The sequence below is a fragment of the Trichophyton verrucosum genome (genome assembly GCF_000151505.1).
Source record: "Trichophyton verrucosum HKI 0517 chromosome Unknown contig00248_45.r1.exp, whole genome shotgun sequence".
NCBI classification, from domain to species: Eukaryota; Fungi; Ascomycota; class Eurotiomycetes; order Onygenales; family Arthrodermataceae; genus Trichophyton; species Trichophyton verrucosum.
This window is the reverse complement of record NW_003315489.1, coordinates 27,243-42,757: the sequence shown is the minus strand read 5'-3', so window position 1 is coordinate 42,757 and position 15,515 is coordinate 27,243. Positions and strand designations below refer to the sequence as shown.

The 15,515-nt window shown below is 47.7% G+C and overlaps 8 protein-coding genes across 8 annotated transcripts; 6 read left to right on the top strand and 2 right to left on the bottom strand.

The window, feature by feature from the left end:
* Positions 1-543: 543 nt before the first annotated feature.
* TRV_02891 (thioredoxin, putative) lies at positions 544-1,896 on the top strand (the record flags this gene model as incomplete). The annotated part of the gene is made up of 1 exon (XM_003022939.1): positions 544-1,896. The coding sequence occupies one exon, from the start codon at positions 544-546 to the stop codon at positions 1,894-1,896; it is 1,353 nt and encodes a 450-aa protein (XP_003022985.1).
* Positions 1,897-2,659: 763 nt separating this feature from the next.
* Positions 2,660-4,797, top strand: TRV_02890 (kinesin family protein; the record flags this gene model as incomplete). Its single annotated transcript, XM_003022938.1, has 2 exons — positions 2,660-3,100; positions 3,223-4,797. 2 exons carry the CDS (start codon positions 2,660-2,662, stop codon positions 4,795-4,797), a joined length of 2,016 nt encoding a protein of 671 aa, XP_003022984.1.
* A 533-nt stretch (positions 4,798-5,330) lies between these two features.
* Positions 5,331-7,219, top strand: TRV_02889 (uncharacterized protein; the record flags this gene model as incomplete). The annotated part of the gene is made up of 2 exons (XM_003022937.1): positions 5,331-6,113; positions 6,233-7,219. The coding sequence occupies 2 exons, from the start codon at positions 5,331-5,333 to the stop codon at positions 7,217-7,219; spliced, it is 1,770 nt and encodes a 589-aa protein (XP_003022983.1).
* Positions 7,220-7,928: 709 nt separating this feature from the next.
* On the top strand, positions 7,929-8,318 carry TRV_02888 (uncharacterized protein; the record flags this gene model as incomplete). Its single annotated transcript, XM_003022936.1, has 1 exon — positions 7,929-8,318. The coding sequence occupies one exon, from the start codon at positions 7,929-7,931 to the stop codon at positions 8,316-8,318; it is 390 nt and encodes a 129-aa protein (XP_003022982.1).
* A 186-nt stretch (positions 8,319-8,504) lies between these two features.
* Positions 8,505-9,970, bottom strand: TRV_02887 (uncharacterized protein; the record flags this gene model as incomplete). The annotated part of the gene is made up of 2 exons (XM_003022935.1): positions 8,505-8,678; positions 8,735-9,970. 2 exons carry the CDS (start codon positions 9,968-9,970, stop codon positions 8,505-8,507), a joined length of 1,410 nt encoding a protein of 469 aa, XP_003022981.1.
* A 351-nt stretch (positions 9,971-10,321) lies between these two features.
* Positions 10,322-10,660, bottom strand: TRV_02886 (uncharacterized protein; the record flags this gene model as incomplete). Its single annotated transcript, XM_003022934.1, has 1 exon — positions 10,322-10,660. The coding sequence occupies one exon, from the start codon at positions 10,658-10,660 to the stop codon at positions 10,322-10,324; it is 339 nt and encodes a 112-aa protein (XP_003022980.1).
* A 349-nt stretch (positions 10,661-11,009) lies between these two features.
* Positions 11,010-12,261, top strand: TRV_02885 (uncharacterized protein; the record flags this gene model as incomplete). Its single annotated transcript, XM_003022933.1, has 2 exons — positions 11,010-11,790; positions 11,861-12,261. 2 exons carry the CDS (start codon positions 11,010-11,012, stop codon positions 12,259-12,261), a joined length of 1,182 nt encoding a protein of 393 aa, XP_003022979.1.
* A 2,045-nt stretch (positions 12,262-14,306) lies between these two features.
* TRV_02884 (uncharacterized protein) lies at positions 14,307-15,104 on the top strand (the record flags this gene model as incomplete). The annotated part of the gene is made up of 3 exons (XM_003022932.1): positions 14,307-14,691; positions 14,750-14,829; positions 14,922-15,104. The coding sequence occupies 3 exons, from the start codon at positions 14,307-14,309 to the stop codon at positions 15,102-15,104; spliced, it is 648 nt and encodes a 215-aa protein (XP_003022978.1).
* Positions 15,105-15,515: the final 411 nt, after the last annotated feature.

The following is a 15,515-nucleotide window of genomic DNA, read 5'->3' as shown; positions in this document are numbered from 1 at the left end:
CCTGCTACTTATGCCTCCACACCTGCTAATGGTTATATAGGGACTTGCCAGAGATGTATGCCAGAATTTGGCCTTTTTCCTCATTTTCTGGCCGAATACATAGCTAACAGAGACCCTTCTAGCTCTCTCTTCCATTGACAGGCGTGCAGATAGATGCTATATACCATACATCCATAGTTCTGGACGGGACAGAATACTTCTTTGGCAGAGGTATCCAGCAAGCGGCTCCTGGCTCAACCCATCATGGCCAGCCGATGGAGACGGTTAACCTGGGACGTACTGATCTGCCCTTGGACGTGATATCAGAGTACATGGAGTCATTGACTGAGACTTACCATGAGAGTGTATGATATACCCATCCACCTTCATACATAAATTTGAGGCGGAGCTCTAACATTCTATTCGTCTCAGTCATACGACCTGTTCCTTCGGAACTGTAACAATTTCACTCACGACTTAGCTACGTTTCTGGTTGGCAAGGGGATTCCAGATCACATCAGAAATCTCCCGGAGACCTTTCTTAATACCCCCTTCGGCCAGATGATGAAACCTTATATTGATGGTATGCTCCGCGGGGCTACCCAGGGGCCTGATATTCAGCCTACGCCTGTATCAGTTCCGGCAAGAGAAGCGGTAGCGGGGACCAATCTAGCCCATCAGCCTCCGAGAGGCCAGGTCCGGAATGCCTCAACGCTTGGGGAGGTCGAAAGTCTACTTGCATCGGCAAAATCCTCGTGTGCTGTTATATTCTTCACTTCCTCCACCTGTCCTCCTTGCAAATTAGTATACCCAACCTATGACGAACTCGCAGAAGAAGCTGGCAGCAAAGCCGTCCTAATTAAGGTGGATATTGGCCGAGCATATGATGTGTCTTCTCATTACCAAGTGAGGGCAACCCCAACTTTTATTACCTATCTAAAGGGCAAAAAAGAGAACCAGTGGTCTGGTGCAAATCCAGCAGAACTTCGAGGAAACGTGCAGCTGCTTCTACGGATGGCCTGGCCGCCGCACCCTCACTCCAGCCTCAAACTTCCGAGTTTAGAGCGTCATATCGATCAATATATTTCCTACAGGAAGGTTCCCCCCTTAGATAAACTATTGTCAAAGGTCGGTGCTGCTGCTAGCGATGCCAACATCGTTGCCTTGGTCAACTTTATCAAAGCATCGAATACCGACCAGCCAAAACCTCCATTGCCGGACCTCAGCCAACTTACCTTCTTTGTGAAGACGAAGTTCCTCTCCCTTCCGGCAGAAACACATTTTGCCATTCTGGACCTCTTTCGAGTCGCATTTGCCGACCCGAGAGTTAGCGGATACTTTGCTGAGGAACACGGCCATGGAACCATATTGACTCTCCTGTCTCGAGCGAATGACCTTGCGGACACCCCATACAGCCAACAGCTTGTTATGACACATCTAGCGTGCAACCTGTTTACATCTCACCTCTACCTAACTCAGCTTTCAAGTCATGACGCCCTCCGCCACACTTGCATCAAGCTTGCAACAAATGCCCTACTAGACCACCGCAGCAGTCTCAGGGCAACGGGCACATCTCTTATCTTCAATCTTGCCGCGGCTAATCACAATAAGAGGCTGCTTGATCCACCAGAGGCGGAAAGTCTACCAGAAGCTGACCAGTTTGAGCTAGTTGCGTCAGTAGTCGAGGCTATCCGGGCTGAGAAGGAGAGTCCCGAAACCCTGCACGGCTTACTTCTATCACTTGGCCTCCTAGTACACCATGCACCGACTGAGGGTGAGGTGGTAGAGCTATGCATGGCGCTGGAGGTTGAGTCGATAATATCAGAGAAGACAGCACTCGATGCTTTCAAGAAGGAGAAGGCCCTGTTGCAGGAGATCGGCCAGGAGCTTATTGGTAAAGGCCTCAGCCTGAACTAGCCGGTCTTTATACATCTTTGTCCCACCTCTAGCCATCGTTTCACTCATGCATCGTGTAGCTATCGTATAACCATCTCATCCCCAGATACTTACTTACATGTAACATGTAAACCCTAATGGAACCTGGAAAACACCCGATCACGTGATTGTTACCCTGGCAACGCCGGCCTCGCTCAAAGTAAGCAAAGCCGCGAACTAGATAATCCAGCAGAGCCTGTGAGACGGAGCAGATCAACATCCTCAAAGCCCGCCATAAAACAGGCGCTTTTCTCAGGCTGTCCGCCAGAAGGTCAGACTGATTCCTGCTGTCTCTGCACCCGCCGCGATCCTGAGCCGTGAGTTCCTCTGTTTTTCGTCTTCTCCGCCACCAGAACACAAAGAAACAGCAACGGAACTTCCCCAGCTTTTTCTTCTACAGGGGAAGCGCCTGTCACAGGATTTCAAGGGGCTAACACCTGGTGCTTTTAGGGAGCTCACGAAGAAGTCCTTGTCCGCGAGAGAAGCTGTATTAGCATCGATATCCCCCCCTCAGCGCTCCTCGTTTGCCCATTGTTATAATGCGATTGCCTCTGTGACCACCTCCCAACCCCCCAAGATACAAAGGTAACCCTACATCATTTATTCTACAACTTATATCAACATCCACACGGGAGACGCCGAGCGAGACCAGGTCTCTTCCGCTTACACCCATTCCTCCACACATCCTCCACATCACAGCTCCCTTTCTTTCTTTCTTTTCTTCTTACCCTTCTCCTCACTCTACATGTTTCATAACCATCTTTCTCGACTTCATGACATTCTCTCCGAATTTGCCCATATATTAAAGTCCGACAGTAGGAATATGGCCCTGGATCCACGCTTCTACAGCAACATCGGAGGCCAATCTGATCACTTTGCTTCCCAGGGCAGAGTTTGCACTCCGCCCGTCGAGTCTCCGGCACAATATTATTATCCTGGCGCGACACCAAGCATGGCCTCCTTTACATCCGCATCATCGGCCGCGTTGAGATCGACCGCATCCACACCTTCATTTCGATCGAGAGAAAGCGTCATGGCACCCGCACCTAAGGTCGACGCGCCAATAAGCAGCGGAGGAAACGTCAAGGTCGTTGTGCGTGTCAGAGCATTTTTACCGAGAGGTTTGACCCCCTACATGTTCCCCATTTGGATACAGATATTCTCCTTTTTCAAGCTTAATTCTAACGTAATTGGGTAGAAATAAGTAATGGGACGGAATGTTTGGTTTCGATGAACCCTCGGACACAATCGACAACGTTGTCTGCACCATCGTCTGTTAATGCGAACGTCGCTAATGCAAGAGCCCAGAGCAGAAGTAAAGCTGTTGAAGACAAGAGCTTCACATTTGACAACTCCTTCTGGTCACACAACAGGGCAGATCCACACTATGCTGAACAGGAAGATGTTTATAATTGTCTGGGTGAAGAGTTTTTGGACCACAACTTTGAAGGATACCACACATGTATATTTGCATATGGACAGACGGGATCAGGGAAGAGTTATACAATGATGGGTACTCCGGAACAGCCTGGACTGATTCCTCGAACATGTGAGGATCTATTCCAGCGCATTGAGAACTCAAACTCGCCGGATATTACTTACAATGTCCGTGTTTCCTATTTTGAGGTATACAACGAACATGTCCGTGACTTGCTAGTTCCTCGAACAGACCCTCCATATTACCTTAAAATCCGAGAGTCCCCCACAGACGGACCATATGTGAAGGATCTAACGGACGTACCAGTTCGGAATATTGATGAGATTATGCGTTACATGCGGAAAGGCGACGCATCTCGCACAATTGCCAGTACGAAAATGAACGATACCAGCTCGAGATCGCATGCTGTTTTCACCATTATGCTTAAGCAGATTCACCACGACTTATCTTCCGATGAAACTACGGAGCGAGTTGCCCGTATCCGGCTGGTAGATCTTGCTGGTTCCGAACGGGCCAAATCCACGGAGGCAACTGGAAAGAGACTGCGAGAGGGTTCAAATATCAACAAGTCATTGACTACATTGGGACGAGTAATTGCGGCTTTGGCAGACACTAAACAGCGCCAAAATGGACGCAAGGCCAGGGATATTGTCCCCTACCGAGACTCCATTCTCACCTGGCTCCTCAAGGACAGTTTAGGGGGAAATTCAAAGACTGCGATGATAGCATGCATTGCCCCAGGGGACTATGACGAGACACTCTCGACACTTCGCTACGCCAACCAGGCCAAACGCATCCGTAACCGTGCTGTTGTCAATCAGGACCATATTTCTGCTGCACAACGAGATGCTGAAATCGCAGAGATGGCCGAAATGATTCGTACGCTGCAGCTCAGCGTTAGCCAGCAAGCAGTAACGAAGCGAGAAAGCGAATTGCAAACTGAAAAACTAGAAGAGTACCAAAAACAGGTGACCAGGATGCAGCAGCTGATGGAAGAAATGAAGATGGTCAGTGAAACCAAGATCAGACAACTTCAGACCGAAAACGAGGCTCTCCGTCTTCACCTTAAGCTGGCATTAGAGAGTTTGAAGAACCCTATACCTCCGGTACAAGTACCCAAACAGAGAAACAGGCAGAGTAGTGTCCGCTCCTTGCTCGCAAAGGACGAGGGCAACATCGAAATACTGGAGGAAGATGCAGAGAAGGAAAACACTGCCCCTCCAGGCTTTGATGACCAGATAGGAGACAGCAAACCTGGACTTAGCCGTTTCGACCTGGAAGCCCTTGAAGTCCAAGCTGAGATGGAAGACCTTCTTTCCGACCTGAACATGTTCCGCAAAAAACTTGCTGACGACTGTGAACGATTTGGCGTCAAGAAGAGACCTGCCCGGCCTAGCCATGCTGCCAGAAAGGTACTCGGTGAACTTGAAGCCAACAACAACTGACAACTGACGATGAACGACAAACCTATATGACGAGAAACGAGACCTCTGACCTGACCTCACTTTTCTACTTCAAACAGATACGATCCTTTCTTTCCTGGGGGAGCCTGAGGCTTTTTGGTTATGCTAGTTGTGTTTTCAAGGCCACAAGGCAGGACGGGCGTGGAGTACTTGCATGTTGAAATATTCGAGCTGTTCTTTTCCTTCTTCTTCTTCTTCTTCTCCCCCCTTTTGATACACCACCTTTCTTTTCCTTTTTGCCCTCTTTTTCTATTCCCCCTTTTGTGATATTTCCTTGTCGACTGGTGGAATTGGCAAGATAGCCTGTGAATAAATAAATGAACAAGGGCTGTCGCTGGGTCCTAATATTAATTATTGAACCTGACTGCTCTTCACTGTAACGATAGTCACTCACGTACATATATATAACTCCATCTATCTATCTCTGCTATGTGGTTTCTGTACCATCTGCCCTGTCCTGTCTGTGTCTTGGCTGCAGTTGTTGTGTCTGATAGCTTTAGTTATGAGTGTCCACCATGACTCAACTTCCGGCGCCAGCACAAAACCCGCACACCACCACAACCACAGCAACAACCACCGCTAACGCCTTCGCAATAGAAGAAGACTCGAGGGCTACGGCCAGTGACTGCAGCAGCGAGCAGCTTGCCATCCCGATATCAGATACAGCTAGTACAATGGCAACCCCGCAAGACCAAGCAAGCGCTCCAGCTCCGCCCGCGGCCGCGACACAACCAGGTGCGCAATCTACTCCACCAGTCGACACAGCACCATCAAAAACTCCAAAGCCCGCCAGCGCTCAAAAACAGGCAAAGGAGAAACCAGCTGCTCCAGATGGCACAGAGAAGCTCTCCGGCGCTGAACTGAAGAAACGAGCAAAAGCCGAGAAGGCTGCGAGGCGCGCGAAGGAGAAACAGGAGCGTCCTCGTCCCACAAGCGAAGACCAAGAAGACGATACTGCTCCTTACGCTGCTTCTACTGGTTCAACCGTTTCTTCAGCTACTTCGACACCGCAAGGCCCGTTGACACCAAAGAAGGCTGCTTCTGTTAAATCAGATACTTCAAAGTCGTCGAGCAAGTCGTCAATAACAAGGCATGGTTCAGTACATACGTTACCTACCCCGCCTGCGCCGGTAGAGTCGACATCATCTAAGAAGAAAAGGAGAGAAGTCGTTGATGAGAAGGTCGTTGCTGTCTTTGGCCATTTGCCCTGGTATACGAGGAGGACTGGAATCGCGGGCGCAAACAAGGACGTTCATCCTGCGGTGCTGTCTCTTGGAATGCAGATTAAGGACTATGTTGTTTGTGGGAGTAGTGCCCGATGCGTTGCTACACTCTTAGCGTTCAAACGGGTACGTCAACCTTTAGCTGTCAATATTTCCGCGCAGGGGGAACTAATCACTGATTGTTTCCGTTCAAGGTTGTTCAATCATACATTACACCTCCAGGAACATCCTTAACCAGACACTTGACAACTCATCTGGGCCACCAAATCGCCTTTTTGGCAAGTTGCCGACCCCTTGCAATCAGCCAGGGAAACGCAATCCGTGCTCTAAAGCTGATTGTCTCGTCTATCGACCCTTCTGTTCCCGAGCCAGATGCTAAACAAGAGATTTATGATTTCATCGACAATTTTATTCGTGAAAAGATCACTGTTGCAGGCCAAGTCATTGCCAATAGTGCTGCCGGGAAGATTGATGATGGTGACGTTATACTCTGCTTTTCTGGCAGCAGTGTGGTCCAGAGGACGTTACTCACTGCACATAAACAAGGGAAAAAATTCCGTGTCTCAATCATTGATACCCGTCCTTTGTTCGAAGGGAGAAACCTTGCCCAAACCCTAGCTAAGGCGGGACTAAGGGTTCAATATTCTCTTATCAATGGAATAAGCCAGGCTGTCAAAGATGCGACGAAAGTTTTCCTCGGTGCGCATGCCATGACCAGCAATGGCGGTTTATTCTCCAGGGTCGGCACTGCTCTAGTAGCTATGTCGGCCAAGGAAAAATCAGGAGGAATGAACATTTCTGTCATTGTATGCTGTGAAACTATCAAATTCACCGACCGTGTTGCACTGGACAGCATAGTTGTCAACGAGATAGCCGAGGCCGATGAACTGGTGGCTGCCGAACCATGTACAACACTTACAGACCTCCCTCCGCCAGTCACAAATGTCAAGCCCGAAACATCCAAGGGCTCTTCATCTTCTGCTATTGAAATACCAGCACATTTGAAAAATCCTAAGCTTCCCCTCGAAAATTGGCGCGAGATGCCTAACCTGCAGCTCTTGAATATTATGCACGATCTTACCCCTGCGGAATACGTTGACATGGTTGTCACAGAGATGGGAAGCTTACCACCCAGCGCTGTCCCGGTTGTCCACCGAATGAGCACCGAAAACCAGAGCTAAACTGGTAACACCTAGTTAGCTGTGAAGTATTGTGCATTCAAGGGCTCTAAATGGCAACTTTTATCAGTTCAACGACAATAAGCACCAGGTTGACCAGGTTGATGATCGCGAAGGAGCCAATATCAGTTTTCTATTATCTTCTGATTCGCGATTTATTCTATTGGCAACGAGGATCCCGTGTCGTGTCTGTATTTTATACGTTCCAGTGTCCTTCTTTGCATTGATTTACAAGGGTATGAAGCATCCAATCTGCGGGTATGTGGCGTCATGGAATAAAGATGATAACGGTCAATAAGATAATATGGGATTTTGCCGGGTTTTTCCAAAAGCAAATACGAATAACAGATTCTTTCTTATCTTTCCCTTGAATGTCTTACCTTTGGCCCTTGCGTCAGGAACCGCACGGTAATTTTACCACGTGATTGTAAAGTTAAAACAGTGAGGCTCAACTTTAAAATAGCTTGATATCAACAACAACACGATACTGTGAAGTACGAAAGTACAAGAAATATACTAAGATAACCCTGATAAAATAAGAAGATGGTACATAGCAATTCTCCTAATCCCTTTATTTATAGACGCAATGGCTAAACTACTTGAATAGTCTAAAGATTCTTCCGCGACACACCTTCACCTCCACCATCCGCGTTTGGCGGATGTGTTTGAAGACTTCAACCGCCCACATACCTCGTTATTCACTCCTTCGTCCATGAAAACATCTGATTCCCAGCAACAGCAGCAAATAAATGCGATGAATGACCTTTCATCTCCCGCCAACATCCCCTCGTTTCTCCCTATAGAGGATATTTTCGTTCAGCCGCAGTTCCAACCAGTTAACCCCGAAGATGAAGACGATGTGGTTCCGGACCAGCATGCTGCATTTGGCATTACCAGAGCCATGGACTCAAGGAGGCAGGTTTCATGGCGGGATTTGGGACTAGAAGAGTTGATGAGTGGTATGCGGCTGGTGCAGGGGGAGAGAGGCGAAACCAGGCCCGCTCGACGAGGGAATAATATTGGACTAGGCGCAAGGGGCGGCACAGCAGCACTTCCGGGAAGTAACGCAAGGAGGCGAAAGCGGATGGTTTGTTTAAGATGATAATATTACATCCGGCTGTCATTGAATTTTCAGTTCTAGCGGTTTTCATTGTTTACGGAGTAAGATAGATACCCGGGGTGTGTTTAGGATTCATACATTATTACATGTTCTCATCAATATCTCATCACAGAGACCAGACTCTGAGGTAATAAACAGTAAAACGCCAAAATCATGTGCAAGATGCGTTTAGATGCGAATTATATCAACCCTTGCCCTCTCGTATACTTTGTGCCCTACAAATTTCGACTCCCGTTCTTCTTCAGTGAGCCTTTTAGGATGAACAGAAACTTGTGCATAAGTTCCAGGACCTCGCCGCTTGGATAATTTCCCAGGATTAATGACAAGCACACTTTCAACAACCTAAGTTGACCCGTTAGACAAAACATGGAAACATGTTGAGGATGGACTATACTAACCTTGACAAACCCCGGCAAAACGCTGGGGGTTATTAGGATATCAGGTCTTGCCTTCCACCAATCCCCAAGCTTAAGATATCTAGTATCAAGCATAGATCCTATTTGGAGATTTTCTTCAACGCCAGATTTCGGGAGGTTTTCCCGGGCTGTTGGAGGGAAAACTGGAGAAAAATGTCTCTGCTCAATTAGATACCTTGGCAGACGGCTCAGTAGATCGCTTTCACTTGGCCGCCCGCCCACTACCTCCTCTCGTCTCAGCTCATACAATGAGTCAGAAGCACACAGGCCCACCATGATTTCGTTTAATGAAATAGCAACAGGGTTTGTGACGACTTTCGCCTGTTTAGGAGGCAGGCCCAATTCTTTTTTAGGAAGGATTTCCTGTGGCCATGAAACATGCTTGCTAACAGCATCTCTGACGGAAGGTATCAGTATTATGTATATATTCGGTACCTTTGAAGCAAGCTGAGTTAATGGTCGCGAGATGCAGTGTTTAAAAAGGGTGGTGAGGGTTGCAGTATCCGGATCTAAGCCTTTCAACTCCGGAAGGTCAAAATCACCTGCCGCAATAAGAGGGTGCTCCAAGTCTATGAACGGCCCCGTTAATATGAGCGCATCAACACATTCTTCCGCAGCTTTCTCACAGAGGGCATTTAGAGCTTCAAACGCTAAGTTATCATCTGTTGTATAAGGGCCAGCTGCGAACATATAGTTCAATGGCTGATCACCAAAGCTGTCAAGCTTTTCGTTTGTGGCTTCCACCTCTGATGGCAGTGACACAGGCAGTGGTAGTAGTGGAATAGCCAACACGTCGAATACTGTAAAGTACTCTCCAGAAGCATTTATACCTCGGAGAGCCACAATCTGGCCAGGGAAGAAGTTTATATGTTGGAGTTTATCGATCTTCAGTGGTACACGTAAACCGGCCCCTGTTCGCCTAGAAGTTTCGAGGACAATAGAGGCAGTATTCAGCTTCCCTTCAGGGCTATCTGACGCTATTCTTCCCACGGCAACAACCTCCCGTGTGCTTTGCTGAGCGGCATTGCCAAAAGCTGAATCATCCATTTTGTAGTGGCTCTGAACTATCATCATGAACTCGTCTATTCGGTCATCAAGAATTTCGGAAGCCTCCGACAACTTCATCGCCATGGGTTTATACGAAAACTTCTTGATGTCGGTATTGGCTGTCAGCCTAATGCGGGAGTCCGAGTAGGGGGCCAGAGGAGCAGATGCCATGCTCATATCAGGGTTAAGCGTCTCGATAACTTGTCCACTGTTTTGGCGTGCGGAGAATGGGGTAGATCTGTTTCAATTGTTAGCGGCTTCTAATGGTGCGTGAAAAAGATTCCATACGAATTCCCGTTAGTGGCACTATCGGCAGTGCGTAATGGCGTGTTCACGCTTCCTGGTGAGTCTAGCTTCGTGCCTTTATTAAACCTTGGGTTTGTAGGAGTGTCAAATGCCTTTCGTTTTACGGAGCTTCCTGTCGAGCCACTCGCGTTCCTTTTCGGTGTATTGGGTGCAAAATCATCTAACCTTAAGTGATATCAGCATCTCATAAGACCAGCATGTTTTCTCTTGCAGTAATTACATATCAAATATCCCCTGGTTCGCTCCAGCAGCAGGACGAGGTGCTGCTGGCCCCGTAGTTCGTTTCTCTGTCCCCCGCATTTGGGTCTTTGCTCGCGATTCTCTCTCTATAGCATCATGAAGGCTGCGCTTGAAGGAGCGAACAGTGTCCAGATTCAAAACCGTCTCTTCACCGGCCATTTTCAAGCAGTAAGATTCCCACTTGTAAAAGAGCTCCTGAGGTTCAATTGCGTGGAGTTGCAGAATGGACAACAACTCGCCCAACACGTCCTGGGGAAGGCCATCGGGGAAAGAGCCTCCAAAGAGCTCATTCAGTTGCTCCGTTGGTTCAGCCATTATCGACTGAACTATTCTTATATGGGTATGTAGTGCTTAATATAAAAAAACCGCCAGCATCATACAAAAGAATAGAAGATGTCAAAAGTTGCCTATTTTGGCATTCTCGACGCGTTTAAAAAGACGCGCCTCAATTAACGAAGGCGGTGAGATTCTGCCACTCGTAGCTCCCCTGGAAACGAGGTCTTGGCGCCCTTTTCTCCTGAAGCAAGTAAGAATATCGTAATAATAACACAACAGACGACGAGCAACCGACAACCAAGACGACGGCTACAGAGAAGAGCAGCCTGTGTCTGTTATTTCTGCTGCGCTTGGTCAAGACGCTCTGCTTCGGTCTGGCAAAGGCAATATGGCCTCTGAAGGCACGGCTGCACCGCCACAAGACCTTGCAAAGGAGAACGTTAAGCCAGAAGGAACCATGCAAACGGAAGCGAATAAGAATGAAAAGCCCGAACCCGCAGAAAAGACCGTTGATATCTCCGACCTTCCGTTATCCGCAGCTGACGGGCTGATTAAAACTCTCTTTCGCGGACCACTTGACTCTTGCAAGCCTACCCCGCCAGCAGAGCTAACTGCCGAACAGAAATCTAAGTACGACAGCCTCCTAGCATTGGTGAGAGGGTGGACCACGATACCGACTACGTCAGCAAAGAATGCACCCCGTGAGCCACTTAGCGATGACGAATGCATGTTCCTCACACGAGAATGCTTACTCCGATACCTTCGTGCTACAAAGTGGAACGTTGCTAGTGCAGAGACCCGACTGCAGGCGACCTTGACATGGCGTCGCGAGTACGGCGTGAAGGAGCATACTCCGGAATACATTTCAATTGAGAATGAGACCGGCAAACAGGTGATCCTGGGTTATGACATTCATGCTAGGCCCTGCCTGTACCTTAATCCTAGCAAACAGAATACCGAACACAGTCCCCGTCAGATCGAACATCTCGTCTTCATGATTGAACGTGTCATCGATCTCATGGGCCCTGGCCAAGAGTCTCTTGCACTGCTCGTGAATTTTAAGGAGACCAGCTCTGGACAGAATGCGACTTTGTCTCAGGGAAGACAAACTCTGAGCATCCTACAAAACCATTACCCAGAGCGCCTCGGCAGGGCTCTAGTTATTAATAGTAAGTGCTTTTATAAAACGCCTTCTTGCTGTTTTACAGGATCTGTCGTCTAATCTATAATCCGTTGTAGTGTCCTTCTTCATTCTTGGCTTCTTCAAGCTGATCACTCCTTTTATCGACCCGCTGACGAGGGAGAAGTTGAAGTTTAATGAAGACATGCGCCAGCATGTTCCGCCTTCTCAACTTCTCAAAGCAACTGGTGGAGATGTTGAGTTCGAGTATGACCATTCTGTCTACTGGCCAGCTTTGAATGCCCTAGCCGCTCAGAAACGGCAGGCATACCGCGAGAGGTGGATTCAGGCAGGCAAGTTTATAGGTGAACACGAAGACTACCTCAAGGGGGGATCCGGAAAGTGTCTTCGAGAAACGCCTCCCACAGCAGCCGAGGCCGAGCTTGAGGAGAAAATGGTGAACTTGGCTGTTGGCAATTCGGATAAGCCCCAGCCCGCGACCACTGCGACGATTTCCTAAACTTCTCTCTTCCTATGATATATATTATGCCCTTGTTTTATTCTCTGAACCTAGAAACTTGCATTATAGCTTGAGCATGCCTGACACTGGATCTGGCCCATTGCATCTTCCGTTCTTGCATTCCTTTGCTTGCAGGTTTAAAAGGCGTTTTCTTGCTCATCTGATTGCATTATCCTCTAGACCAAGGCATAGTTTCCTAATAGCATTTTCATTTGACTGTCTCCCTTGGTCTCTTTCCGTTTAGCAAGCTCTATATATGTTGTCTATAGATTGGAACGAACTCAATCCAACGTACCTGGTTGCTGAATCAGCATATTCGGAACATTGTTCGGGCCGCGCGTCTGCCCCATCCAAAAATGGAAACCCGAACAGACGCCGGCTCGCATCTTCTTGACGCTGCAACTTTTGCCTTATATCAAGTATCACAAACTCCCTGCTTCCGGTGTCTCCTCAGTATTTCCCCTGCTGCCGAGCAACTGGATATCTGCGCAAGGCCGATAGCGTCTCAATTCCCCCAGGATCCGGGGCGCAAGCTAGCCTGTAACCTTGGCTGTTCCAAAGGAAAGCAATATCTCCCCACCAAGCAACAACAGCTTATCGATCGTGCTGTTCCACCTCTTTCCCTTCCCTCAAACACAGAGCATCCTACATCTCAATTTGGTGCATGGCTACGGTGACCCCAGATACAGCTTCTCTACTACCCTTGACTTCGATCGGAACTCCAACATCGGCTCCTTCACATCATCCTCAGACTCAGTAGCACAGCCGCCCACGTACCAAGTCTCCGTAGAGCTGTACCTCTACCGACCGCAAACCCCCCTCTTATCTTCCTCCTACCTACCCAACTTTTCGATTAATTGAATAGCCGCGGGGCTTTTAAGAGTGCCTATGCTAAAGCTTCCAGTGTGGCAAGCTAGCCTTTCTCTCTTTGTTTGGTAAACGGACGGCTACCTAGTTCCGTGGAATAACTCGAGTATGGAAGATTCACTATCCCAGCAATATTCAAACCCGACCCGGCACTCCGACTCCCCGATTTCCAATGCAGGGAGCTCGCATGCTCATAGTAGGTCCAAGGGCAGTCATGAGGCCCCCTTTGTACAGCCATCTTCCTATCTACGACCCCAAGGTTACTCGCGACCAACGACCCCCACACAGCAGGAAAGAGTATTTGATGACGATGAACGACAGGCATTGGTAAGCTCCTATGCCCCGTATCTGTTTCCTGTTATATCTGTTTCATGTTTTTATTCTTTGTCTCTCCCTTGTTCGACCTTTACACCATCTTTCCTACCTCTATCCAACCCAGCTTCCAGCTGTGGCATGGACTGTCACTATGTCCAGCGGGCTACAACCCTCCCTAGATTTCAGTTCTCCCTGAATACTCTCTCTACTGGGCTATATACATCTATACTTTCTGGCCTAGGACAAGAAAAAGAATGATGAGGAGACAGTACCATGTCCAACTTATATATACCCCGGCCAATCCCCAGATTCGAAGATACAAGACACCCATCCTCATCCCTTGTTTAAAAGTTATAACAAGAATATAATCCGTTTTCAACCGAACATATTCGTTCTCGTTCGCGCTGCGTCTTCTCTGCCTGGTTTAACTCATTCGTCGTTACTTGTAGCGTGCCATTCGAAATTTCTTAAAAGTCCGCACAAGCTATGACGTGCTGCCGCTCAGTTTCCGACTTATTGTATTCGACACCTCATTATCAGTGAAAGAGAGTTTGAATATTCTTATTCAAAATGGTATGTTATTCGGCTGTTCGCTTTTCTCGCTCGAGCCTCATGCCCTGCTATCACTCGGCAAAGGTCATTGGCTAACCAATAAAACCAAATTCGTTATTGGCGTATAGGAATTGTGTCTGCACCTCTTTGGGATTCTACAACTTCGAGGTTCGCAGGTATTCTGACAACATCCGACTATATTAATGTAATTCAGTATTACTTCCAGCACCAGGAGGCTTTGGCAAAGATAGACCAGTTTCGGCTGAATAGTCTCCGAGGTATGTATTGGGACCCCATCTGCACTTCTACCTATGGGACTTGTTGCTAATGTATTCACAGAAGTTGAACGAGCGCTCGGCGTAGCGCCCCCAGAAACCATATCTATTGGTCCAGAGCGCCCATTATACGAAGCATGTCGCAGCATGTTATCATCCAGGGCACGCCGTGTACCCCTGGTTTCATATGACAGTCAAACTGAAAGGCCATTGGTGGTCAGCGTACTTACACAATATCGCCTTCTTAAGTTTGTTGCAGTGAATGTGGCAGAGACACAAAAGCTGCGGAAGCCACTAAAGGAGATCAATCTTGGAACTTATACCGATATAGTAACGGCTTCTATGGATACCCCTGTGATTGATGTTATACATAAGTTGGTTGAAAGGAGCATATCAAGTGTACCAATTGTTAACAGTGAAGGTATGTGCCATTTTGAAACCCCGTAGTAGTGGCACGTTGCTGACCATGTCTTGGAAAGGTGTTGTATACAACGTATTCGAAGCTGTCGATGTGATCACATTAATTAAGGGAGGGGTATATGACGATCTCAATTTAGAGGTAGGGGAAGTACTGAACAAACGCTCCCCCGTGAGTACCAAACTTTACACTTCCGAACTTGTTTAGCATACTCCTAACTAAGGTATGGACAGGACTTCCCTGGAATTTATACCTGTTCAGTCGATGATGGGCTGGATACCATTCTTGACACCATCCGGAGATCTAGGGTGCATCGCCTGGTAGTTGTCGATGACCAATTCCGTCTCCGAGGAGTCCTTGCTTTAAGTGATATCCTTCATTACCTACTGCTAGATGGTGAACAGGACGAGCCATGATAAATGATGTAAAAAAAAAGAAAAAAGAAAAAAGAAAAGGAACCATGTGCATGTGCATATAATTTGGCGTTTCTTGTTCCTGTTCTTATGGACTCGTTCATTTTCTTACTTCTCTTCTTCCTTTTTTTTACCTTACTCCTCAATTGACCATGGCGGCGTTGGGTTGGGATTAATGCATTACAACGTCATATGTGCACTGTCTTCGTTTACCAACGGTTTCATTTCCACCTTTAATGGCCCGCATATATGTGATTTTGGCTTCAAAGAAAGCTCTAAAACACATGTCTAATGTTTTGGGATGGGCAAAAGAGCCCGAATAATAAGGCATTGGGTAAAACGGAGATTTTCGGCGTTGATGATGATGCATGAATAGAAGACCAAACTATGGAGGCTGTTTGGAAATAAGTTCTC